This window comes from Elaeis guineensis, chromosome 7, assembly GCF_000442705.2.
Source record: "Elaeis guineensis isolate ETL-2024a chromosome 7, EG11, whole genome shotgun sequence".
NCBI lineage: Eukaryota > Viridiplantae > Streptophyta > Magnoliopsida > Arecales > Arecaceae > Elaeis > Elaeis guineensis.
In genome coordinates, this window is record NC_025999.2 from 18,298,006 (window position 1) to 18,325,977 (window position 27,972).

Sequence of the window (27,972 nt, forward strand, 5' to 3'; positions counted from 1 at the left end):
CCATTGTGCGTACACAAATATGAGGGGCCGAAAATGTTCACAAGATGCTGCTCATCAGTTGCTTTTCATCTGTCAATGGTACATAACAAGCTACATTGACCATCACGAAGCTTCGCATGCATGGGATTACATATTTTGAAACAAATCAGGAGTTTTGACCCAAAAAAAAACAGAAGTTACACCATGGCACCTTGTGCACAAAGATTCTTGAAGATTGAAACAACAGTAGCTGCTCCCTCCAAAATGAACAATCTACTTTCCTATCATCAGGCCACAATGACGACTGATTCTGGCTGGCTTTTCTGTGCTTCGGAGGAGTTTTAAGGCCAGTGTCTTGCTAGGAGGATGCCGTAGCTGGACCTGAGCATTGGATATTTACAAATATAGGCTTTGGAGTAATTGAGCTAGGTGGTTTCCTATCATATACTAAATTAGAGAAGTCAATGCTCTTCTAACTGATAAAAAGCAGACATTTTCTTCAATGTTCTACGAATAATATCAATACAGCACATATTTTCTCTATTTCAATCCTGTAGTTTCCTTTTGACATGTGGTTATGTACACAAAAGAAAATGAGGGCATACAGCATCATCAGTAAAACTAGGATCAATTCGATAAGAAATCAAGGACCCCAGGATATTACAGCAATACCTGTCATTGTTTCCTTCTTTTTTGTCTTCACGAAGGACACTTAATCCGGGCTTGACATCACCATGTAATGCCAACAAATCATCTAAAACAAGGTCCTCTGAACCAGCAGTACCTCTCATTGTTTCCTTCTTTTTCGTCTCAGCGAAGGCATAGCACTTAATCCAGGCTTGACCTCACCATGTAATGTCAACAAATCATCTGAAACCAGGTCCTCTGATACTCTCTTTGTACCTTGTTGTCCAGAAATTGAATCCAAGTCCAAATTCTGAGTATCTTCAGAAACACAGGACATTTCCCCCAAGGGCCTGAGTGAATCCATGACCGGACCTGCAGCTGGCTGAATTGCTTCACCTTGCAGGTCGCTTTCATCCATGCAGAACCCACCTCCACTGCGAAGGTAGTCATTAGATAAATTGCCCTTAAGGGGACTTTCTTTGCCACAATCAAGGCCAGCAGCTTCTCCAACCCAATCCTCATCTTTGCCGGCTGAATCCTGCATTTGGCCATCGCCAGGCTGGAATGCCCCCCCTTGTTCATCGCTTCTATCTGCACAAAATCCACCACCCCTTAGAAGGTAGTCTCTTGAGAGGCTATCCTCAGAGTGGCTCCCACCTATGTCAGGGATAGAGTCTCTAATTGTCCCATTACCATCTTCCTCAGCCAGTTTGTGCTCCACTGCAACTTCATGCAAGTCATTTTCATCCATCTGGTTTGATGAAACATTAAGCTCATCAACTTCTAAAACATCTTCTGCATATTTTACATGCTTCCGTGGCCGCTTTGACTGGAAAATTTAGAAAGTGCAGAGGATCAAAATAGTGTAAATAGAACAAAAAATGTACTGAAAGCTATTAACTTAGGATATTTTACAAGGGCATTGCACTAAACAAATACATAGATTAGCTTTATGTACCATCAATTAGCACACCCATCAATACAGATTTATAACAGCTGTGGAAATGCCCCTTAGAAGATTCAAAAGAGCTACACCAGCACAATGACCATTATCATCATGAAAGTAGGTGATATTGTATCTAAGGTTGTCTCACCAGAACAACTTACAGAACTTTTGAGGCATAGGGAGAGTGCTACGCAACCACCATATTAAAGCCTTACCCCAGTTATTTTGGGGATTTTAAGAATCCATCTTCCCCGGAAATATTTTAGAGAAATCCTTTCAAATATTTTAAACAACAGCAAGTGTGAATAATTATGTGAAAGAGAAGATGAGCCCATTCAACAACAAAATAACATACAGGATTGTGTAACTTACCCTGCGTACTTCTGATTTGGCTGCTGGTACCTCAGTGTGACTCTCTGAAGCACCTGTGCAAGCAGTATCATCACCAGGTTCATGGTTAAGCATTTCTTCACTTATTCCTCTTCCTCTTCCTCTTCCTCTGCCTCTTCCTTTTCCTTTTCCACTTCCTCTCACATTTTCACACAATCCACTTTGATTACTTCTTCCAGATTCATCAAGAAAAACTGATTCTGTAGCCACATCCGCTGGATGCATATTTTTGCTCTCAGTGTTCTGTTTTCTTGGATGCTTTGAGACTTGCCTTCCTTGTTTAATCTTAGCATTGGAACAATTATCAGATGCACTTCCCTCAGGTATAGAAGGGCTTAATCTTCTTTTTTTTCTGGAACTGGAGCCTTCTTGTACACGATCATCTGTCAAATCCGAAGAACAAGTGCCTGTAATTCCTTTTAGGGCCTTCTTGATTCGCTGACTACGAATCTTTGCGAATCTCTCATTGAATGTATAAAATGCCTCCAGCCGCAGCTGAGTCTGTATGAGAGAACAAGAGCAACAGAAGCTGCATCAAAAAATGTAGAACACATTTCCTGTCTTTGAGCATCAGAATCAAACACCTACAGCACTGCTAGTTCACACCATGGTGCCAACATCCGGTCAGCAAGAGCAAAGTGATGGAAAAGCAATTATTATGTTCTGAAAAATCATCTCAATCGAGTAAATCATAGAATCATTGTGTATTGAAATGGTAAAGTTCACTTTTGTAAGATATAGCCTCACTTTTACCACTCGACCCTAATTACTTTTCCAATAATTATAGATTGGGAAAAAATAAAAAAACTTTGAACTAATGAGTAAATCGGCATAACCATACTAAAGGATTTTTCTTTAGGGACCAGAAGATTTCTCAGTTTCTAGCATTTAAACTTGCAGCCTGAACCTTTAAATCAACGGTTCACTGCATCCCTTATATGAAAAGATCATGGCTCAATACCCGCCATTATTCACCCTTCAAGAGGCATATGCATGACTTCCCTACAACACACAGAAAATAGAGAGCAATACCCCTGGAACAAAAGTCTACAGATAACTTTAAAGCTATATGCCTGAACAGGAGTGTGAAGAAGATTATTAAGAAAACAAATATTTTGCATTATTTTCTCACAATAATAACAAATCTCCAGGAAATGTGGTCTTCACAACACTAAATAACACAGATGGTAAATTACTTGAGAAGATTACAAATAAGCATAAAAACTATAAAGCTTTCACTTTCAATGCAGTAATTTCAACATAAAAGTTGAAAATATAAGCAGACAAACTATAAAAATATAAAGCAATTCAAGCAGAATAACAGTAGGAAGACGTACAAACTCAGGAGCAACATGAAAATCAATTATGATGAATTAGATATTTTGTGAAATAGAAGGTAGGGAAGAGGAGACAGACAAACTAGAGAAATTCTAATTGAAGGTGGGAATAGAAGCAGGCAAGCTATATAAATCTCAAAGCAGTTCCAAATAAGGTATCAGCACATTATGAACAGCTTAGCAACAATAATCAATTAAGAGGAATCAAATCATCAGTCAAATTAAATAACTGGTATAAGGCATTTACCTCGTGTTTGTTGTACTCCTTTAAAACAGGTATAAGCAATTCATCAGCCTTCTGGTTACCCCACCCAAACCTTTCCCAACATAACCTGAATGACCAAGGTGTCAAAGAAAAGTATAGTGTTATACATAATTGTAAGATGGAATTTAATACACCGGTCTTGTTTCTTTTTTTCCAGTTCAAACTTTTTTCCACATATTTCTCCTTATCCTTGTCATCTTCTGTCTTAAAGTCTTTAGTTTTGTTTTCAGATAAGGAAACCTTTTCAGATCTGACCTTATACCAACTCCCAACTGTTGTTTCATGAATCCAAAATCCTAATCAATGGATGGCAATGTATCACTTGAACAGCCAAAATGCTGAATCATATTTTTTCATAAAGTAAATAGATCAATTCATGGAACAAGTAACAAGTAGATCATCTTCACTTGTTAAAAGGATCCATTCTTGCTTCATAAGATAAGATACCGAATAAGGTGACGATGCCAAAGTCATGGCAAGAGCACTCCAAGATGCCATGGTATATGGCTTTAACAAAGCATAAGAAAAAGATATAACGACTCAAGGCCTTCAAATATAAGAAATATATAAGCAACTAGTTTCCTTTTAAAAAAAACTAGATGATGTTTAAATCTAAAAAAGAAAAGAGACATTAAACAATATACATGCAGAAACCTGCTTCTTCCATCTCTCAAAACAAACTTGAATGGGAATGAAAAGTTCTACAACCTGACAATGGTTGCTTGTATACAAATGATTAGAATTTGATATGGCCTCAAGTTCTGTTCCTTGAGTAACATTATTATGGGTACAAACAATCACTGCCAGATTATGTACCAAAAAACAATCGATGTCAGATTCTCCAATGAATAGCCTTAGTCCTTGTATCCAGTAAACTAACATTTACTTTGATCTAGAATTTTTAAACAGCTGATGGTTTCCTTTGGAAGGACATGACAAAACCATTTCAGAATTAGACCTGGATAATCAAAAATTTAAAGAAATGGAATTCCATAGGCACAGCCACTAACAGCTGTTGTAAAAGACTATTTCTAGTCTGTAGACACCTCTGATAAGGTCTCAATAAGCATAATATGCCTATAAAGACTGCCTGATCAAACCAATAAGTTCATAAAAGAATTGTTAAAGCAAATTACATTACCTCATATTCAACCTTATGCACCATCTACAGAATCAAAATACAAATCTATTAAGTATAAACAAATGGTTTGGAACTAGCACCAAAGATGTATTTTTTTAATATAATAGCTAAGTAGGGCTAAAGACATTTCACATCAAGATAAAATAATGCCTTTTACAGTTACAAAGTTAGAATCTATTATAATTAGAAATTAATACTTAAAACAAGAAGTAATATAAGATGGTCCTAAACAATTGAAATGGAAACTCTTAAAATCCCTTTGCGAATCACAATAAAGTAATGCTGACACTCACCTGCGAAGAAGAACCAAATCTGGCTTTCCCCATGAGAAAGGCTCTGTTGATTCATCAACTTGTGGAGAAATATATGCAGTAATGACCGACTCACTAGGAAAAGACGGGGGAATATGCCAGTTCTTGCTCACATTTCTCTGTAATTTAATTCACCATCAGACATAACAACTTAATCAATTAATAACAGAAAAATAAAAAGAAAGAAAAAGGAGGCAGACAAAATTTAAACTCACATGCTTACTCATGAAGACATCTTTAATGTCTTGAGTGCCACTAACAGATGGTTGATCAACATGGCTTCCCAAGACAGTTTCTTCAATTGTAGACAGTCCAACATTTTTTCTCATTCCGTCTGCATTATCTTTGCTTGCTTTTGACGACCTATTCCTTGAACTGCCTCCAGTATGAGAATCAAGTTTCTCCAGAATAGCTGGATCTGGAGATTCAATCCATTCCTTGAATTTTTTAAGGCCATCTTCCTCAGGAAATGCATGTACAACTTCAATGGCATTGACTATTCCGATTCCACTGCATCATAAGATATTCGATAGTTTAGATTTTAAATAGAAATGCCCAATTTTGCACTTTGCAGGTGACAATAGAAATGCTTATTAACCATTATTCCTCAAACATATGGCACAAATGCCAAGTTCCGAGCATATCTGAGCATCCAGCACTTCAATCTTGGAAAAATTGTTAGAAGAACCAACACTTCCAGACATGTCAGGTACATACATATGTTGCATCATGCAAATGAAGATATGGGGAAAGAGGGTGATGCTTCAGAAAAAGTGTTAGATTGGAGGGTCTGGCGCTTAAGATGACTAAGACTTGGTGCTATTTTTTTGTACCTACTGTCCTAGTAACATTCAAAAATATGATCCAAGTATTAATGTTTCTTACTGATATAAGCAGGATGTGTTTTTTGGTGACACGGATCAATTATGTCTGTTCATGTCAAGCAAGCATCCAAAAAGTTTCAGCACTCAAAAAAATCAAGTGTACAGTAATGCTGATTATGAGACAACAAATTCATATTGGAGAATCCATAGTGGCTGGATATCTTATCCTGAAACCATACTATTAAGTCAAAACTCAAAAAGAGAAGATTTTCTTGAGATGCCTTTTGGCCTCTCAAGTCAGAGATCATTCATCCCTTCTGCTAAGATCTCATTTTATACCTCTTGAGTCTTATAATTTTGTGCCTGGTTGACAAAAGCTTCAGCGAAAATATTATTCTAGATTCAGGACCAAGGAAAGATGAAAATAAATATAAAAGACTTGTCGATGGTGGAATGTAGAGATCCACAAGCCAATCATTGGTGGAAATAAGATCATGCCCCAGAATTAGAAAAACTAGAAATGCAAAGAATATTCAAAGTTATGGAAGGTTAGAATAATAGTAAGATAAGAGTGCAGCATAAAATCATTCTACACAAAATATTGTCTGAGAAAACAAGGTAAGAAATTTATTTACAGGAGAAAAGTTGAGATATAAACCACATTACATTCGTCACAGCTAAGGATTGCACCAGAAGATTTTGAAATCTTGGGGAGCTACAGCACTTTTCAAAATCATTAAAAGAGAATTTACACCACGAGTATATGGTTGAAGGGAGTTCCACAAATGGCTGGGCAACAAATTTGTTTGATAGACTTACAAGGTTTTAAGGACTAATAGAATGTCGTGCAAGTGGTGGAACAGTGATACAATCCATACAAATGAGTAAGACAGATATAATTGCAAACTATAGTGGAATCAACTTTAAATAGATTTTGTAATCCACCCTTCTATTTTAGCTTATATAATTATTACGATGTCAAAAAAAATCTTATCTTGAAAAGATATGACCAACATTTTTAAAATCCAATATCTTTCACTTGAGAACTGAATGAATACACAAACACATGGCATGTAAATGAATAATTTACTTTACAGCTTAGGGTGCATTTGGTTAGCCATTAAAAAAGTACTTTTTTTGCTTTTTGATTTTTAAAAAGTAAAAATCAAAAAGCAATGTTTGGTAATATCATGAAAAGCAAAAAGCAAAAATCAAAATAATCAAAATAATTACTTTATATGCAAAGCAAAAATTTTTTGCTTTCCAAAATTTGCTTTTCTGCTTTTTTTTGCTTCCGCACATCTAAAACGCTAAACCAAAAAGTAAAGAGCCCGAATCCTTCTTCCTCGTCGAGCTCTTCACCTCCCCACCCCCTTCTCCCTCCCTTCCTAAACCCTTCTCTCTCATCGAGCTCTTCACATGCCGTCCCCAAACATTGCTTTTTGCTTTATAGCAATGTAGTTACCAAACATACTTTTTACTTTTTTGCTTTTACTCAATAGCAAAAATCAAAAAAAATAAAAAATACTTTTTAAAAATCAAAAATCAAAAAATGTAACCAAATGCACCCTTAGTTAATACATGATCACTCCCTCCCTTTCTCCCTCTCTCTGACTATTAGAAGTACTTCTCCCTTATGCTGCAGTATTTTTTAAAATTTGAGAAGTTCCATAAAATCAAAGTTTTCAACTACTTCTTTTCTAGATACCCATACTAAATATAGAACACTCATAAGATTTATCAAAATTAATATAGCTTTCTCAAGAAAGTGACAATCTGTTTTCCTTTTTTGGTATTTCTTTCCCTTATTTTGGTGGTGAAGGTGGGGTGTTCACCGGGTTACAATATCTTGATGTCATCCTTTTAATCATATTTCAGGTTAATCTCTCAATCATGTAGCTTATTTTGTCAACTTTTGGTAATTGTCGCATGTGCTAGAACATCAAATGCATGTGCAATGCTACTGCAATAACTAATGAGATTTGACAATTCACTAACAAAAGGTGCACTGTTGTAACTTACCTGACTCCTTCAGTGTAATCACTTCCAAGAAGCAACGCCATGCGGATTATTTTCTCTCTGTTTAATCCAAGCTCACTTTCAATATCCTAATACAGCAGAAGCAATGTCATGCAGGGTCATAATTGAAATGAAATATGTGTACATGTTGCCATATAAGCACAAGAAACTAAGGCTGTGTTTAACATTGTTGTCACTTTCAAAAAAAAAAAAAAAAGAAAAGAAAAGAAACAGGAAATCTGTTTCCGCTATGTTTTTCAGATTTCTGACAACAGAAACATGTTTGGTAGTTGCTATTTTTTCCCCTGACAACAGAAAAGGAGGGAAACAACTGTTTGGTAAAAGCAAAAGTAAAAAATTCAAAGCAATTGTATTTTCTCTGCTATTATCTAATTCATCTACTATAAGACCTACAATGAATGATAGACTCATAGACATCATGTTTAACAAGTCCAAATTCAAAACTCAGTGACTACTAAAAAAGTTTTAAAAACATACAATATTTTCAAATGTTTTAGAAGACTGTGTTACTGGTTAAATGGAGCGTATTCATTCTTACTTCTTATTGCTCAGACCACCTAGGTGTTACAAGCCGATTTAAAGTTAAATTTTGTGGTGCCTAGATTGGGCTGGAAGATGATGACTTCTTCAGAAAGCAAGAGAAATCTAGACACCTTTTGGTCAACATCTTGGACTGCTTCAGCCTGCATGGACATTTCATTACAAACCCTTGTTAGGGACTATGGGCACTACAGGAGTGACTTAAACAGAGATGAATGACCATTGAAGTCCAATCCCATCAGAACTTGGACACTTAGTGATCCCAACTGGTGCATTTGCTGATCCATAACAGAGCAGCAATTATAAACATGCCAAACAATAAATCTCATGGAATACAATGCTGAGCTCAACGGGGGTTCTCCTGACCCGGCTCCACCTAAGGTTCCGCTATTACAAAGAGATGAGATGAAAAAGAAGCAGAGGAGAGGGTGGTACAGTGTGGTTAGGTTCCGGCTGCAGTGCACTTCATTGGAGAAGAGAGAGGAGAACTGGGGAGATGTGGTGAGAGGTGGTGAGATCAGGGCCTAGTGAGGCTCTAACACATGAGATCTAGGGGAGAAGAGTAGAGGAGCTGGTCCGGTGAGACCGGATCTGCGGTAGGGGAGAAAGTAGGGAGAGGTAGAAGAGAGGACTTCTACCATAGGCCAGAGCATCCTAGGGCCGCAGCAAAGCACCTAAGGGCGGGGACAGAGCATAAGAGCGCTATGGCAGAGTGTGTATAAGGGTGCCCAGCAGGCAGAGATGGGAGTCCAGAGGCACAAATAGGAGAGTTCATCATGTTTAAGCTATCTAAAAAAAAAAAAAGCTGGAAGTGAAAATTTCTCACTTCCAGTTTTTTCAGAAATAGTGAAACTTTAAAAAAATAATAATAATAAAAATAACAACAACAACAACCACCACATTCACAAAGCAAAAAGATGCATCACAAACATATTTCCTGCTTTAATTTCCATGTTTCTTCTTTTAGGAAATAAGAAAAAAAATCATACCAAATAGGGCCTAAGTCTCACCAAACAGAAGGGAAAAAATAGAAGTGAAATGTCAAAATGCTGCCGAACTTATTCGCACAAAAATTAACCATAAGGAAAACTAAATGAACACTTGTTTGATATATAGATTCTCTGACTAATATTTCACCATGCAATCTAAGTCTTGTAAGACAAATGCAGTTGCAAACCTTTTAACCACCAGAATCAAATTTACAAGGAAAACACAAACTAATGCTTGAAGGATTACAGGTACAAACCTTCATGAAATATGTCTCAACATATTTTCGATCATCAAAAATATTCTTGTAGACACTCCGAGCTCCAAATAAGAAGACATCAGAATCATCAGTTACAACGCCATCAACAAGGTTTGTCATTTCCATATATGCACACTGAGCTTCTGCTTCCATAGGTGCAATTATATACGGCAACCCAAACATTTGAAGCAGTTCCTACAATTAGTCAGAAGATGAAATGAAACTTAAGGCTTACTCATTTAACATCATCAGCTTATGTATGAATATAAGCAAGTATTCTGTGTATTCAAGTTATCCCATCAAGCTCCAAGATTGAGATGAAGATTTAAGGAAAAAAATATCATAGTATTGTAAACTATTCTCAATTGTTCTTATTTGGAAAATTTTGGTTTTTGTCATCGTAGTGGTAAAAGTATTTGATTGTGAAAGACAGATTACATGGACCACAAGCACCATCAAGGTCATGGTGGTGATAGATATAAATGGAACTTTGATATTTCCAACACTCTGACTAGACAAAAAAAGGAAAAAACCTAACTAATTTAGTTTCATCATTTGATGAACAATTCTAAAAACAGGTGACTTGGAATTACTAGAGGATTGCTTCCTGAAAAAGATCCCCTTTATGTTCCTGCTTTTTGACTAATTTAATGGCAGAGACATAAAACAAATAATGATCAGGGGTATATTCTTGGAAAGAATAATAAGATGAAATATTTTTTAAGCCAACAGAAAACTGATGTATAATCATGATCACCATAGAAAGACCAAATTATCAAGTAACTTTGACAATATTCAAAAAAGGTGCTAAGCAACACCTGGCATTCTGCGAACATCTCACTGCTAACAGTTTCTGCATTCCGCTCTAGCTTCCGTTGTTCATTTCCAAGGTCAAAGCATTCTTGTCTAAGAAGCGAGATTTCATCATCCAGATTAGCTTCAAAGAGTTCCATGTGATCATCTGGGTACTCCTGAATAGTTGTTTTGCCTCTGACAGAATCAGGAATACTGTTTTGCGCAATAACTTGTTCTGGCTCTTCACCATCGTTATCGACTGCTTCTTCCACCAAGGAACTCTTTTGAGAATACACATCATTATTACCATTTCCAAAAGAAAGGCTTGATTGGGAAGCTGCACAGTCATCATGGTGAGCAGCAGAAAGAACAGCATCAGGTACACTACTCGTGTTAACACTAATATCATAACTGGTCTCAGCAAATTCATTTGTGGATATTAAACTACATTCATTTTTGGCCACTTCAGAAGTATCCAAGCAGCATTGTTTTATCTGACTTAGGTGATCATCCACAGGCTCTGCAGATGGAGCGTTTATTTGACACAATGTCCTTCCACTCTCATCATCTTTTGAATCATTCATCACAGATGATTTCCTATCAACTTCAACACCAGATGAAGTGGACGGAGAAAGATGCTTCTTCCCAGAATCTGTCATCCGCAGAACGCCAGCATTATCATGTTGCCCATGCTCAGCCACTGTAGCACACAGTGGCAGACTTCTCCCAATATGGCTTTCTAAAGGAACATTAGTGTCCCCAATACTTTTTGAAAGTGTTGAATTGTTAAAAAGGGACCTCGCAAAGCTTCTATCTTCACTAGATTCCCCTAAGATTTGATTTTCTGAAGTCATTATTGAAGATTTCTGTTTTTCAAAATCATCGAGACTTCTCCTTATAGCTTCCTGTATATCAGCTTCTTCCTCCAGCAATCCAATTGAAACAGCCTTTTCAGGTTTAGCTTGCTTGGGAGAAGCAACTTTAGGAACATGGCATACCCCATCTTCCCAGTCCACTTCATCCTCTACATTACTGTTCCTTTCTGCCAAAAATGATTGACTTTCCTTGTGACCACTTTTTTGACTTCCAGAGTTCCCCTCAACCATTCCCTCCTCCCAAATGCATTCCAATTCAGATTCACTTGTGCTTCTATCTGGATGAGAACTTTGATCAAATTTTGATGTTGGACTTCCAGAAACTAAATGAAGAAATAGATTATCATCTATGTCTTTCATTCCACTGTCATCTTCTAAGAAGGATATCTCAATCGCATTCTTATTGCCAAGAATAGGTGACTCGTCAAAATGATGGTTTTCACCTTCTAGAATTAATGCCCCATTTTTTGTGCTGGTGTTTTCTCCAGTTTTTTCATTACTTATACGAGCATTCAGAGTCAGACTATTCTCAGAAAGACTCTTTGAGACATTAGGAACTTCTTTGGCATTGGTAGGCTCTGGATCTTTGCAGATCTGTCCCCATACCTTTTCCTGCTCATACTCTTTCATCAAATCCAAATTCCTTTGTAAATCACGAGTCATACGCAATCCTAGTCCTCTAACTCTGCTAACTCGAACGCGCCCCCTCTCATCACAGTATGTCTCAACATCAGGTCCAAATTCCCTGATAAGTTCACTAACTGAAACTTCTGTAGCAGATTTAGACTGACTAGCTGGATTTGAAGTCATTGGCTTGTCTAATGCATGATGATCCACATTTCTACTTTTTTCAACTCCTCTTGACGTAAGCATCCTGATTCAAAAAAGGGAATGAACATATGAAAAAATAAATGAATAAGAATCCATATAAGGACAATCATGTTATGAGTAACCAACACCACAATTATCTAGATGCACCACACAGCTAAAACCCAAAAGGGTGCCTTGCATAAGAGTTTGATGATATGCACACATCAACATATGACATGATCAACGAGCTGTGCACAGAAACAGCAGTTAACAAGGAAAAGATTATAAGAAAATGCTTACTGTTTATCACCAGTAAATGATGATGAAAATATGAATTCTCTATTGGCTTCAGAAGCTATCCTTGATGTTTGCACACCTCCCAATTCCCTTCCAGCAGATTTCTGTACTTCGTCTATCTCCCGCCGGAAAGCAACAGTTTTAAGATATGATTGTATTTGTAGTTCTGAAAATTTTGCAGGGGCCTGAAAGACAGAGAAGTAATCAACGTACATGCTCATTAAATTACTGGTATGCTTAATCAAAAGATTCAAAACCAAAAGTAGAACTAAATTATATGGAAGAGATGGAATTACACAGATTCAACTAGCCAAGAAGAAAAAAAGTTTTGCATGTGGATGCCACAAGGACAATAATTATGGCCAAATGGTTCTTCAATTTCCAACTACAGTTACCAAACATCCATGATGTTTGAAAGTTAATTGTTGACCTACTGATAGAAGAACTTACACACTGACATGCACATAAACTATTTACACACACATAATCCTAGATGGAGCCCCTTCCAAGCAAGGTTGGCCGAACCATGTCAAACCGGCCAATTCAAGCATACTGAACCAGTCAGTTTGGGGCGTAGAGAACCGAACCAGTTGGAAACCGGCACAATTTGCCTCTCACATTCGAGATGGTCAAGTCCCCCCTCTCCCAACCCACTCGCATTGCTCAAGAACCCCTTCCCAATTGCATGACCCACCCCGCCCCACCCCCCCACACCAAAAAAAAAAAAGCCCGCAATCACCCCCTCCCCAACAGCTGCTTGCAGTCCAAGAGCGCCACCCTCCCCTTTGATAATTCTCTCTCTCTCTCTCTCTCCCCCCCCCCTCCATTCAGAACTTCCCACCTCCCCTTCTCCTCTTTGATCCCTCCTCCTAGGTTTTTCCAACCCCAAATCCTCCCCCACCCCCCCTCTCTCTCTCTCCATTCAAAGCTCTCCTCGACCTCCTCTTCTGCTCTTCAATCCCCCCTCGGGTTCTTTTCCAATCCCAAATCCTCCCCCCCCTCCCTCTCTTTCTCTTCTTCTTTCCTTTTCTCTCTGCCATGCTCCCCCTCCCCACCCGACTCTTCCTACACCATTATGCCCTAGAACGGCATGGTATAGATCCAAACCATTTCGAACTAGTTGTCGACCATATACACCCTTCAGTACCGATTCAGCAAACCTTGCTTCCAAGTATAATAAACTATATGAAATAACAAAAGTCAGAACAAAGGAATATAAGACAAGAAAATTATTTTGTATTATATCTTTTGAATAGGAATATATAGAAAGAGAGGAGGTAATTAAGTTTCCAAATGAATGACAACGACTAGACAGCTAAAACTAGAATGGGTTATAGAAAAAGGTCTGGAAGAGTTGTCAAGACAAAATCGTACAGAGCCTACATCAAAGGTCCAAAAATGCAAGAAAATTGAGGACTCAACAATCAGCCAAGTTTCAGTCATGTCAAAGCATCAATCAAGTCTGAGAGTTGAATTTTGAGACTCATTAATATATTGTCAAATTAAAGAAACGAAATCCTTATAAAACAGCAACAACATAGGTAGAGTAACATGCGTATTTATTTATATGCAAACATGTACATAAAAAACAAAAAATACAACTATATCACCATAATTCATGACTTACCATGATTAAAGACATTGATAGATTATACTCTAAAGTTTGCACCCATTAAAGCAATAATCAAACAAAAAATATGCAAGAAATTACTTTAGGATTTACTGTGCTATCAACTGTGGTATCGGGATCTCAATAACAATGAGAACAGATGATGATAAGCAAGTCAAGATGGTGGTGTAGGACTAGTAAAATCTAAGAACGAGTTTGCAAGTGCATGTGAGAGCATGTTTTGAAAGAGAGGAAGGGTCGACAAGCAATCAAAAGATCAGAATTGTCAATGTTAGCAATGACAAAGTATGTGATGGTCATGTTGTGGCATTGCATGGAGAAAAGAATACAAGCTGTGAAGTTGAGGGGACCATGAGTCCATGCACATATCATGGAGGAGGAGGAGGAGGAGATGATGGTTTGCTAACATCAGTCCATCCAGGATTGCCTATAATGCATTATGAGTGATATTTCATTCCTTGAACCATATAACAAAAATGGATGATACATGCCTAGCTATTCTAGTCAAGTTTACCAAGTTTGAGTCAACTCAACAAACCCAAACTTGTCCAAGTTCTAGCTTTAATGGTTTAAGTCCAAGATCCAATCCCAACAAAATTTAGATAAGTCAACTGAGTGGAGCTTTGAGGCAACTTGATGAGGTCCTAATCCTAACCATGCACCGTAAAAGCTTCTCATAGCAACTATTAGAGAAATTCAAAGAAGCCATGGCTGCAATACTGGATAAAAAATCATCTTTAACTCCCAAACAAAAATGTGATACCAAGATCTTACCTTCAAGAAATTTAGAAAGAAAAGTGTGATGGTTTGGCATCCTTGCAAGCTCTTATAATAAAATTATAGGAGCAAGGTAGCAATTATTAAGTAGTAGCCATAAATCCTGCTAACTACTCTACTAGAGATATTATGTGTTGTCCTGTAAAATTTTGCATTTCTCTGCTGACTCTTAGTATGTTGTTGGAGATGAAATATCTCTTGCCATGCCCATAGACTGTTTTCTTTCTGCATGGTATACATAAACAATGCATCCACCCACAATTTCTTTGTATGTGATTTCACTACCAACATTGAACCATGTGCTCAGTTAAAGCATTGTTTGTAAGATATTTTGCTTACTTGTCAAAAGAGATTATTTTAAAACACTTAGCCATCTTACAACTGCTCGTTAGTTGATCAGATGTGTAAAACAATATACAGGAATTTGGTTCTAATGATGAAATAGATTTTAATAAGATACCTCATATATGAAGTCCTTTAACCAATGTTTTGGAACCTCATTTTATGCTCTTTCTTTCAGATGAGATTTGAAACCCAACATAAGAGTTCTGTAACTCAATTCCTATGTTTCCATTTTCCACGATGAAACAATTCCATCCTCTGTACTGACACTTTTATGTTCAATTGCCAGCAGATCTCAATAGATGAGAACAATCATATCCTATGTGTAATAACCCAGATTTAAAAAAAAAAAAAAAGAAAGAAGAGAACGGAAGAGGACTCCTGATAGAGTCCGTCTTTCCTCTTTGAATCAGAATGGGATTGGGACTCTAGGAGCCCTAGATCCCATCTATAAATTTCCTCTTCTCTATCTTAAGCAAGTCATGAAAACATCAGGCTTCCTCTCTCTTCTTTCTCCCTCTTTTCTTTCGTTGGAGTCGTTGATTGCCTTCACCGTGCCCACCGGAAATCAAGACCAGAGATGCCACCGAAACCAAGGTAAGGTCCCAATCCTTCATTCTCTCTCTCTCTCTGATTGCTTTATAGACCCTAGGATAAACTTTAGATGAAAATATAATGACCTGAGACTGCTCCAAAATACGTGCAGTAGATTGGATCCCGATCCGATCCTTATTCGAAATTGATAACATCGATCATGGTTCATCCATATTAAGTCATCCTGATATAACCTCTGATGATTTCAATCATGATTGCCACTTTTGAAGTATACGAAGATTCTCTCTCCACTTTCTCATGACCGACTTTCTCTATCTAAGAAGGTCTATGAGTCCTGTACCGAGTCATGCCTTCATCTTTTAGGGACTCATATCGATCCTAACAAAATGATCCGAAGTTGTTTTGATATCCGTGCTGTATGTCAACCTCATTTGATCATATCAAGCATCTTTCAAATTCATTATTAATGAACTCTATTGATTGATCTTGATCTAATCTGTGCTTCACAATTTTTTTTGATCAAGTCACTTGAATCTGACCCTCAGATCAGAGATCCTGAATTATCCTGGTATCTGGATGGTCCGACACATCCGATCAACAGTCCTCTTTCCTTATGATTTAATCTTATTATATTCATAGAATAAAAATTGACGATGATTTGATATTTTAAATAGGATTAGCTGATTCTTCTAACGAAGTCTGAAGATCTAAGATGAATGAAGTAAGTGGATCTTACGCTCCTTATTTATTTTTAAATCTCCATGATTTTTATGCATATGATCTCTTATTGATGAAGTCATATTTTTCATAAAATAGGGATCAGCATATGTGATATGAAAAAGCATGTTTTATTATGAGCATTGATTGCATGAGTGTATTTTATAAAAAATTGCATGATTATGAAGCATAAAATTTTATTATTTTCCATTTATGTATATGTATGTTTTAAGAAAAAGATATAATGATTTCAAAAAGACTCTTAGATAGCTATGAATGAATCACTTCGAGAAGGTCGACATCCGGAGCTAGCATCCACACGAAACATGATCCTGTCAGTGGGTATAAAGTTGGCACATGAATTAAGAACTCTGTCGATTAAAAAATATGGCCCTGTCACGGATATAATAGTGACCTTAGCACGAATATCTGTGAGCAATATTTTAAAACATGACATGAATACATGATGAAAATGATTTACGATTCATGATTGTGAAATATACATGATTTATGTATGCATGATGAGTTTATAACTTGTTTTGTTATATGCTCTATGAAATGCTTTATTTTATATTACCTGTTATTTTCTAAATATTGCATTATCATGAAAAACTTTGCTTGATCCGATAAGGAAGTGCAAGTTCTACTTACTGGGCTAGTGTAGCTCATAATCCTTTTATTTTTTTTTTGTTTGAATAGAGGAATAAGGTTAGGATCGGCAAAAGGAATCCAGGCTTGAAGATCTGCATAACAAGCTTGAAAATTTGATAGCAGAAGTTTAGTTTATTTTATAATCACGAATTTATAGTTAATTATGAATGTTGAGATTCGGGTTGGTACTTGCTTTTGGATTTAGATGCTCTGAACCAATATTGGTTCAATTATTTGATGAATAATAGAATTGAATCTTTTTATTTGATAGATTTTAGATGATTATGATGGATTGGCTTCGTGTTATCGTGGGCTCCATCCCTCGGTAGCATGACCGTGTTATGTCCCGGATTTGGGACGTGACATTTTATGGTATTAGAGCCTAGGTTATGATCATTTGGGGACTATGATATAAGTGATTAGGATATGATAGAGTAATATCAGAGCTCAGGTTATGATCATTTGGGGATTATGGTATAAGTGATTAGGATATGACAAAATAATATCAAAGCTTAGGTTTAAGATTACTAGAGATTATGAAGTGATATTAAAACTTTACGTAAGATCAATAGAATGTGACATAATGGTATCTGAGCTTAGAACTTAGGTTACGTTCATTTGGAAACAATGATACAAGTAATTAGGATATGACAGAACAGTACTAGAGCCCAGGTTTAAGGTCACTAGGGATTGTCATATAAGTGATATCAAAACTTTGAGATTATAATCAATAGAGTATGATAGATAATATCGGAGTTTAAGGTTATGATCATTAAGGATGTAATAGAATGATATTAGAATTTAGGTTATGATCACTATAGAATATGATTTAAGTGATATTTGAGCTTAAGATTATAACTATTTGAAATTGTGACTTTAGTGATATTTGAACTTAGATTATGATCATAAAGAACATGATAGACATAAAAGAAATGATTCAGTAATTAGATTTCGAATCAATAGATATTATGATGAAATTTATGCATAAGTAGTATATCATGTCTATAATAAAATTGACGAGTTATATCTTGGATTTCAATCAGTAAGGTTGACCTAAGTATGAGAAGAGTTGACCCTGAAATGAAGTACAAGGTATTGATAAGTTATGTTGAGTATACTAGATGATTTTGAAATGTTAAACTTATATGATTGAAGATCATGATACTTTTTTTTTTATTTCAATGTTAATTATCTAAGCGTTATAAATTTTAGACTTATCAAAAGAAAGTTAGTTAGGATGTGGTCTAAGAAGAAATTTTATCATATGAGAGAGAAATATTTTTGAGCATTGAACCTATAAGAGGTCATATGAAACTCAAATTTAGATGAAAAGTATGCTTAAATTTTATTATGAGAATATGAGATACACATCTTGGTAAAATCTTTGGTTATTCAAAATATCATATTCGAATGTGATTATTTTGATCTTTTAAATTACATTGAATTTCAAGTCAAAAGTTTGTTTTTCTAAGTGGATCTAAGGAATTTTGATGATCTGAATAAGAAAATTTATTTTGTCAGAGTATGATATACAGGTTATGATGAAATCTTTAATAATTCATATTACCATCTTTAGATTAGATTTTTTTTAATTTTTCTTGTGATTGTTGAAGATGGTGAAGTGTATTAATTATTCAAGTCAAAGTTCGGATTTCTGAATTGGACCAAGATATCTTGCTAGTGTTAAATTTTGAATGACTTATACAAGGGATAAGATTTTGTATGGATTTATCGATTAATATTAAGGATTGTGATGAAGAGAGCTATACAAGAAATAATCAAGTTGATTCTACTTACAAGGATGTTGGCTTGAGTTCTTCTAGTTTGTCAAGTTAGAATTAATTTTTTTAAACAAAGAAGATTGAATTGAAAATTATCTAAATGATTGTAAGGTAAATCTAAGGTTAACTCTAATTAAATTCAGATATGTTGGATTTTTGAGGAGTGATGAAGCTTATACAATGATTTCAAACATAGGAAGTGGATCAAGATTTAATTTTGATGTGCTATGCCTAAGGAGTAGTAAAGATAAAGAAACTTAAAATTTTACTCTAAATTTTATGTGAAATTTGAAAGTAGAATCTATCTTTGATTGATCTAACGTACAAGGATATTCTTATCTTTCAATAAACCTATATAATTTAATAAATTAAGATTAGAGTGCGCAACAAAAGTGTGGTGGATTAAATTGATAAAAAAAAAAATCCAGTATGAAGAGAATGAGTTTGAGACCTCATATAATTTTATTATATCAAAATCTTGTGAAGCAAGTACTATATAAGGCAGACTATTAAAAGCTCGAGGATGACATAATCGATGTTCTTTTAAAGTTATTGATCAAGCAAAACTAATTTCGAAGACGAAATTATTTTAAGGGGGGGAGAATGTAATAACCCAGATTTAAAATAATAATAATAATAAGAAAGAAGAGAACGGAAGAGGACTCCTGATAGAGTCCGTCTTCCCTCTTTGAATCAAAATGGGATTGGGACTCTAGGAGCCCTAGATCCCATCTATAAATTCCTTCTTCTCTATCTTAAGCAAGCCATGAAAACATCAGGCTTCCTCTCTCTTCTTTCTCCCTCCTTTCTTTCGTTGGAGTTGTTGATTGCCTTCATCGTGCCCACCAGAAATCCAGACCAGAGATGCCACCGAAACCAAGGTAAGGTCCCAATCCTTCATTCTTTCTCTCTCTGATTGCTTTATAGACCCTAGGATAAACTTTAGATGAAAATATGATGATCTGAGATTGCTCCAAAATACGTGCAGTAGATTGGATCCCAATCCAATCCTTATTCGAAATTGATAACATGGATCATGGTTCATCCATATTAAGTCACCCTGATATGACCTCTGATGATCTCAATCATGATTGCCACTTTTGAAGGATACGAAGATTTTCTCTCCACTTTCTCTCTACTTTCTCTCTCATGATCGACTCTCTCTCTAAGAAGGTCTATGAATCCTGTACCGAGTCATGCTTTCATCTTTTAGGGGCTCATATTGATCCTAACAAGATGATCCGAAGTTTGATATCCGTGCTGTACGTCAACCTCATTTGATCATATCAAGTATCTTTCAAATTCATTATTAATGAACTCTATTGATTGATCTTGATCTAATCTGTGCTTCATAATTTTTTTGATCAAGTCACTTGAATCTGATCCTCAGATCAGAGATCCTGAATTGCCCTGATATCTGGATGGTCCGACACATCCGGTCAACAATGCTCTTTCCTTATGATTTAATCTTATTATATTCATGGAATAGAAATTGACGATGATTTGATATTTTAAATAGGATTAGCTGATTCTTCTAACGAAGTCTGAAGATCTAAGATAAATGAAGTAGATCTTACGCTCCTTATTTATTTTTAAATCTCTATGATTTTCATGTATATGATCTCTTATTGATTAAGTCATATTTTTTATAAAATAGGGATCAGCATATGTGATATGAAAAAGTATGTTTTATTATGAGCATTGATTGCATGAGCGTATTTTACAAAAAGTTGCATGATTATGAAGCATGAAATTTTATTGTTTTCTATCTATGTATATGTATGTTTTAAGAAAAAGATATAATGATTTCAAAAAGACTCTCAGATGGCTATGAATGAATCCCTTCGAGAAGGTCGATATCCGGAGCTAGCATCCACACGAAACATGATCCTGCCAGTGGGTATAAAGTTGGCACATGAATTAAGAACTCTGTCGATTAAGAAACATGGCCCTGTCATGGATATAATAGTGACCTTAGCACGAATATCTGTGAGCAATGTTTTGAAACATGACATGAATACATGATGAAAATGATTTACGATTCATGATTGTGAAATATACATGATTTATGCATGCATGATGAGTTTATAACTTGTTTTGTTATATGCTCTATGAAATGCTTTATTTTGTATTACCTGTTATTTTCTAAATATTGCATTATCATGAAAAACTTATGCTTGATCCAATAAGAAAGTGCAAGTTCTACTTACTGGGCTAGTGTAGCTCATAATCCTTTTGTTTTCTTTTTGTTTGAACAGAGGAATAAGGTTAGGATCGGCAAAAGGAATCCAGGCTTGAAGATTTGCATAGCAAGCTTGAAAATTTAGTAGCAGAAGTTTAGTTTATTTTATAATCACAGATTTATAGTTAATTATGAATGTTGAGATTCGGATTGGTACTTGCTTTTGGATTTAGATGCTCTGAAACAATATTGGTTCAGTTATTTGATGAATAATGGAATTGAATCTTTTTATTTGATGGATTTTAGATGATTATGATAGATTGGCTTCGTGTTATCGTGGGCTCCATCCCTCGGTAGCATGACCGTGTTATGTCCCGGATTTGGGGCGTGACACTATGTAGTTAGCATTGAAAATTTAGCTGGCGAGAAATGGAGGAGAGATGTGTCATGGCAAAAAGAGTGACATGTGCTTGGTAAAATATGTGGCATAACCCCAGGGAATCAGCACCAACTGATGAGATTATTCATCAAGTTTATGTTCAATCACAAAGAAGCAAATATATTTTCAAGAAACACATGACCTTCCGACTGCAAGGTTCTATATTTTCACATTAAGTTCAAGTTTTTTTTTTTTTTGGGTTAAAACATTAAGTTCAAGTTGGGAAAGCAATGCTTGTCAGCTTTTACTGAACAAGTCAATCAAATTCCTAGTTCTTAGTTTTTGTCCCAAGAATGATAGAACATGCATTGCAATTCCATGAATTTTGATGATGATAAGCCTCTGTGAAAGTTCAAGATATCTATATGCAAAGGATACTTGCTCAAATTCAAATCTAAATCAATATTTAAGCATTATTTTTGATTACCAAGTTTAATAGGGTATGCATATTAAACAGCAAAGCCAAATTAACTTGGGACTAGGATGACCTAATGTTAGCTAATAACACAGCAAAAAGCACATATATTTCTAGATACAAGCAGAATAATAATGTATGTAATACCTAAAATTATTCGTTTTTTACCCATGAATCTTTTGGAATAGCGGACAACAGTTTTCCCAAAGACTCTTACCCTGTGTTCGGTTGGGGTCATAGGAGGGTGGATGGATGGGATTGGAATGATGGATGGCCTCTATCCACTGTTTGATTCAAAAAATTATAAAAAGAATGGATGAAAAAAGAGGGTTGCCCATTCACCCTGGCCCATTAATTTGCATCCTCCCAAATTGAGAGGATGAAGGAAGGATGAATCGAGCATCGAAGGATGGACTTTTGTATTGACAAAATTACGCCTCATTAATTTTTTTTGATAAAACTATAATACTTCTTCACTTTTTCATTCATATTATTTATATATATTTTTATATATACTATTAATCATACACTATTAAATTTTATTAGTCGTTATTTTAATTTTAGTATATAATTTTTATATTTATAATTAAATAATTAGATTATCTTCTATTTCTCTATTTACATTTACTATTTTTTAATTAACAATTTGTATAATATTGACTAACTATTTAAACTAAATTATAAATTAATTAATTATTTATATAATTAATTTATTAATAATTAATTTGTAAAATCATATATTAAATTAAATATTTATATATTTTTTTGGTGATTAATATTTATATAATTTTTTATATAATTATAGATTATAAAGATTATAAGTTCATACATTATTTACTTCTTAATATAAATAAGTGTTATAAATTGATAATAATAATATCTTTATCAAAGGGTAGTTTTGTAAAAATATTATACAAATATCACTCATCCTTCCTCTTATTCCTTCTATACCAAACAGAGAAGAAAATCATTTCTATCCTTCCATATTTCACCAAACATATGAGAGGATGGATAAAAAATCCATCTATCCTTCCTCCTCCATCCATCCTTCCTTCAATCTATCCTTCATACCAAATAGAGAATTATGGTCATATCTATTTCTCGGTCAAAGAAGTTCAAAATATGAAAGAGAGTTAAATTTCTAAATTCTAAAGTACTAGAATATGTCTTTCTCAGCACAAAATAACCGTAGTATTCATCAAATAAAAAGATGAATATACCTAAATATTGTACCATCTCAAACTACCATAAAATATAAACCATCTATTTAAATCAGGATTTCAGGTAATAAGTCCCACTAAATCATCTATTTACATCAGAACTTAGAGATGCAGCCACAATCTATGCAACTATATCATAATCAGTGATGACAGAAAATTTGCAGCTCAGAAAAAAAGAAAAGAAAGAAAGGAAGAAAGAAATGGAGCTGCTAAATCATGATATCACTAAAGTAACTACTGATGTTCAGAAGTTACTAAAGAAGATTAATGGTCTTCATTTCTATACCTTCTTAATTTTCTGGTACCTCTGCCTGTTTTCAGCCATCACTCTCTCCCTCATCTGTATAAGAGAAAAAAACCAAAAGTAGATGTGGGAATCTGAAGTAAAAATGACAGATAATGTCATGATTAGCAGATAATGGACATAGCTAACAAAGCTTGTCAGTTGTTCTCTACCTGAACGAGGAGATCCAACTGCATCGATGGAGGCAGAGAAGCTAACACTGTTGGGTCAATCTTACCATTTGCAATTGGCTGCAAGAACCAATGAGCATCCCCTATATTATAACATGTTGCATATATAAACAATTCACTTAGTGACAACTATACTAGATAGCTCAGCTAGATTGAAAATTTAAGATTATTAATGTTTAAAATTTAAAAAAAAAAATATTGCGCTAAATCAACTTCATCTGTATTAAAAAAAAAAAAAAAAGTTACTCCCAAAAATCAGAAGAATGTATCCAAAATGCCTGACTAGAAGACCAAGTTATCAAGAGCCTCATAAGGCGGTGACCACAAAAAGTTTTGCATGCATCATTTCTAGACATAAAAGAAAAGAAAGTTTCATTAGTTTTGATACCTGCATTCAACTAACAGTGAACGCAAAACCCACAGAATTAAAGATTTGAAAAAACAGCATTGGTTGGTCCAACTAAAACACCAGATGAGTTGGTTTGACAGTTTGAATCATTGCCAAAATTTTAGTCACATTTCCATAATATGGGAAAAAAATTAAAAAAATTAAAATCATTAACAACTAGGTGATGGAGGATGTTAGCAGCAGGCTTAGAAGACCTATAAAGGTGTCCTAAGGCTGGTTCTAACGTTCAAGCCTTGATTTGAAATGTGTTGGATGATGTGGGACCCTATTGGGATCTTGCTTAGAGTCAATTAGTCATTATAGAATTTTAATTTTATGCTTCTCAGTACTACTATAATGCTGGTTCAAATTTACTAATTTTTTCTTAAAGTTTTTAGAGTTAGGGGTATTTTTACAATTTTCCACATTTTCTGGACATGAGCTGTCACATGGCTCATGGGTGGTATGTTAGGTCTATTTATGTTTTGGGGCTTTACTTATGGTCTTTAGTTGGGTTTTATTGGTCAAAGTTACAGATTTATTATTTGGAGTCCATGTCCTAGTAGGAGTATGAGTACTAGAACTCTATAAATAGGGCTGTAATCTCTCATTATGAAGGCAGTCAAAATTTCAGAGATTTTTCCTAAGCAATTATGCTTTCTTTTAGAGTTGTGTGCTGTGATTCTAACCCTAGGTGTGATGCCTACAGGATTCAAGGTAAGAGTCCTACAAAATCTATCTATTTTCTTCTTCTTTTCTTTCTTTACAGCACCCTAAAACCTCAAATTTGGATCTAACTCCATCCCCACTAAACCCTAGCAACAAGAAGCAACAAAACCTATAGCCACCCATCTATTAATTAGCCTTCAAATTCACAAAATAAACAAGTTTTTTTTTTTAATTCCCATTTTATTATTTCCAGCTCACATAAAACTCTTAAAACTTCATCTTTTACCTCTATTTTGCACCTAAGTCACTCCTCATCCATATACCAACATAAACATTAGCTTCTCACACAATTTCCCTACCCTTTTTGCCAAAACAACCCATTAAGCATCCCTGAAGTTTCCCTAATCAAGGCTGTCCTCCATCATTAGGATTTGTTTAAAAAAAAAAAAGAAGAAAAGCAAATACAGTCAACAAAACAAATTGGACATAACTTTTACATATGTTCTATGTCTGAGACCATATACTGTAGTATTTTCATTCCTTTTATCAACAGCTGTAAAGAAAAAAAAAATCATACAATAAAATAAAGAAGACAAAGTTCATTGTCCACATAAATTTTAGAGTGTCATATAATACTTATTGTTTATCATCACAATGATGGTCTAACATTTAAACATTTACATGCTCATGAGACTTAAGCTCCAGGTTACCGTAATCTTTCAGCACATTTATTTCTTTTTCTTTTCTTCAATAACTATGGTTTAAACCAAATATCAGCATGCCTTTAGCTCTTCTCAAAAACCTGAAAAACTCCCAAAGACATGGAACTTGCAGAAGAGCTACAGAAATTACTCTACCAATAATAATTTTGTCCCTACAAGTTGATTTTAACCAGAAATCCATAATCAACCCAAGTATTAGGTCAAGTCCAACTCAAACAGCAATATTGTGTTCAACAAGCTTCAAATCATCCTTATCACCATGATTTTCTTCACTTTCATCGCAAGTGCTCTATCTGACCTCCTTTAACCTTTTAGGAGAACTCATGATTTATTATTTAGAAGGCAATGGAGACTGAGTTTAACTTAATGATCATAACATGTCGACTGCATGCTATTGCAATTATTAGTTTCAAAAAAAGCTCTAGCGACCGAGTTTGTTGATAACCATTATTATAAATTAATAAAATGGAGTATAATCGAACTTCATTCCTCTTCTCACAAGAAAATTCTTCATCAGCTATGATTGAAATCTATAAATTATAAAACAAAGACTGCCTCAGTGAATCAATCATGCAGCATCAAAGTGCCTTGTTATACATGGTGCTCACACAAAAATGCAGCATTAACTACAACAAGACCCCCCCTCATTGCAAGATGCATCATATTTCATGCTTTCATCAAATGGTAGTGACCAGCCTCTAAGATTAAATGCAAGGACAGAGGAAGAGTTCCTCCAAACGAGCTCACTGAGGTCTACTTGCGACTCCTTTGTAACCTTCTACACCAAATCGCATTTTCCACACCTTCACCAAGCTATCTGTAAGCCAAAACATGTTCCATGTGCCTAATCTGATTGTTGTACAATATCACCTTGGTGCTTGTTTCACTAGTAGCTCACAAGATTATTTATCATTACATGATGATCTTCGAGGGATACTGAAGTTATCACATGAGATACTAATGGTAATGACTCTCCCACTAATGCCCATCTAATGCAGCGATTCAAATACAAGTTGAGATGAACCTTTTCCTTCATTATTTTTCAGGTACAAACACGATTACATGTCACAGATATCTCCATCTTGTTAAAAATCCATCTGTATTTCTAGTAGATTTAGAATTAATAAATAAAAAGATTCATTTGACAGTCAAATCTGGCTTTGGCACCATCATTCCACCATAAAAGTTGTAACTCAAATTCTTACTTTCAGTCTTTTGTCATAATAGCTTCCTTAGCAAATATTCCAAAGGTTTAATGAGCAAAAAAAAGGCACTTAGATTCATTTTTATCAAACACAACACATGAAAAAACTGTCACATCCACACTCCTAGCAAAATGAGCAACTTCAACTTCCTAATACTCCATGCATTTATAAATACCCTAACAATTTGTACTTGAAATCCTAGCTCTTTCTTCTTAGACCTGTGTTATGTAATAAGTGAAGTTGCAAATGTACGCAAAGGCAGATGGAAATGGGTGGCTGAACCACTTCATCATTAGCTTAATTTAAACTAGACTTACAAAGATCATCTCTTCATTCTCTTCATCATCATCATCATCCCCTTCCTCAACAGATGGTCCATCCCCAGCAGATGCTAGTTCACTCTCATTAAATTTCCTCTCTTCTTCAGCTGCAAGCGATGCTGCCAGCCTAAAGAAAAGCATAAAAAGCAACTTCATTACAAAAAATGAGCCTTATGCATCTATTAAGAAAGACAAGACAATCCAAGGTCCCAATTTTTTGGTACTCACAGCTCATCCAGACTCTCCTGAGTGGAAACCCGTCCAGCTTTCTCACCACTCTGTCCACCACCGCTTCCCCCAGCCCCACTTTCCTCACCCGACAACAACACCTGCTTTCCCTTCGATTCATCCATAACCTTCTTCCCCTTCAAATCATCATCCTGCCGCCTGCTGTTTTTGATCTCCGCCGCCAATTCTTCAAGTTTCCTAGCCTTGAGCTGCAATGATCAAGAACTAATCAATGAATTAAAAAAAAAAAAAAAAAAAAAAAAAACAGAGAGAGAGAGATGAATGAATGCTGCCCCAAAAATTGAAGAGAATGAGAGGAAAAATTTTGATTTTGAGGCAGCAGAGCGGACGTGATTGAGGAGAAGCTTCTCTGCGGTCTTGCGGATCTTGGCCTGGGCGTTGTCGCGGTGGCGGCGGCGAGCGGCGAGGGTGCGGCGCTTGAGGGCGGGGGTGGCGCCATCGAAGACGAAGACGGGCTTGGTGCGGAGGAAGAGGAGCTTGCAGATGCGACGGAAGAAGCCGAGGAGGTGCGCGTTGCGGACCATCTCCCCCTTCTCGTCCCGCATCGCCTTCATGAACTGCACCATCCATATGCTCGCGTCGATCGCCAGCTTCTTCCCCGCTAGGGTTTCCACCGACACCCGCCGCCCCACGGGGGCCAAAAGCTCCCACAACCCATGGACTCCCATGCCAGCGGATTTGGATTTTGTTCTTCTTCTTTGTCTTCTCTTCTCTTCTCCTCTGAGGTTGTGTGTTCAAAAGCTTTCGCCTTTCATCTTCTGCTTTCTCTTGTCTCGGTTCTCGGGTTGCCGCCTAAAAGGAGCGCACCGGTCT

At 35.6% G+C, this 27,972-nt stretch overlaps 1 protein-coding gene across 2 annotated transcripts; it reads right to left on the reverse strand.

The window, feature by feature from the left end:
- Nucleotides 1-76: 76 nt before the first annotated feature.
- LOC105060440 (DNA repair protein UVH3) lies at nt 77-27,972 on the reverse strand. Of its 2 annotated transcripts, XM_010944134.4 has the most exons (14): nt 27,489-27,972; nt 27,139-27,347; nt 26,908-27,037; nt 23,589-23,666; nt 23,419-23,472; nt 12,427-12,608; nt 10,465-12,190; nt 9,647-9,841; nt 7,843-7,928; nt 5,212-5,506; nt 4,979-5,115; nt 3,527-3,611; nt 1,925-2,443; nt 77-1,435 (listed from the first exon to the last, which is right to left on the reverse strand). In XM_010944134.4, exons 1-14 carry the CDS (start codon nt 27,825-27,827, stop codon nt 767-769), a joined length of 4,704 nt encoding a protein of 1,567 aa, XP_010942436.1. In that variant the 5' UTR covers nt 27,828-27,972; the 3' UTR covers nt 77-766. The 2 variants fall into 2 exon arrangements, with proteins under 2 accessions (XP_010942436.1, XP_029116376.1); XM_029260543.2 differs by lacking the exons at nt 27,139-27,347; nt 27,489-27,972 and having other exon boundaries at nt 23,589-23,689.

What these genes read in the sequence shown, in the direction of transcription:
- LOC105060440 (XM_010944134.4), bottom strand. Translation starts at nt 27,827, where the DNA reads ATGGGAGTCCATGGGTTGTGGGAGCTTTTGGCCCCCGTGGGGCGGCGG. An exon ending in GGTACCAGAAAATTAAGAAG is followed by an intron (nt 12,609 to 23,418) that starts GTATAGAAATGA and finishes TCTGTCTTTCAG; the next exon opens with GCCCCTGCAAAATTTTCAGA. An exon ending in TCATTTACTGGTGATAAACA is followed by an intron (nt 12,191 to 12,426) that starts GTAAGCATTTTC and finishes TTTTTGAATCAG; the next exon opens with GATGCTTACGTCAAGAGGAG.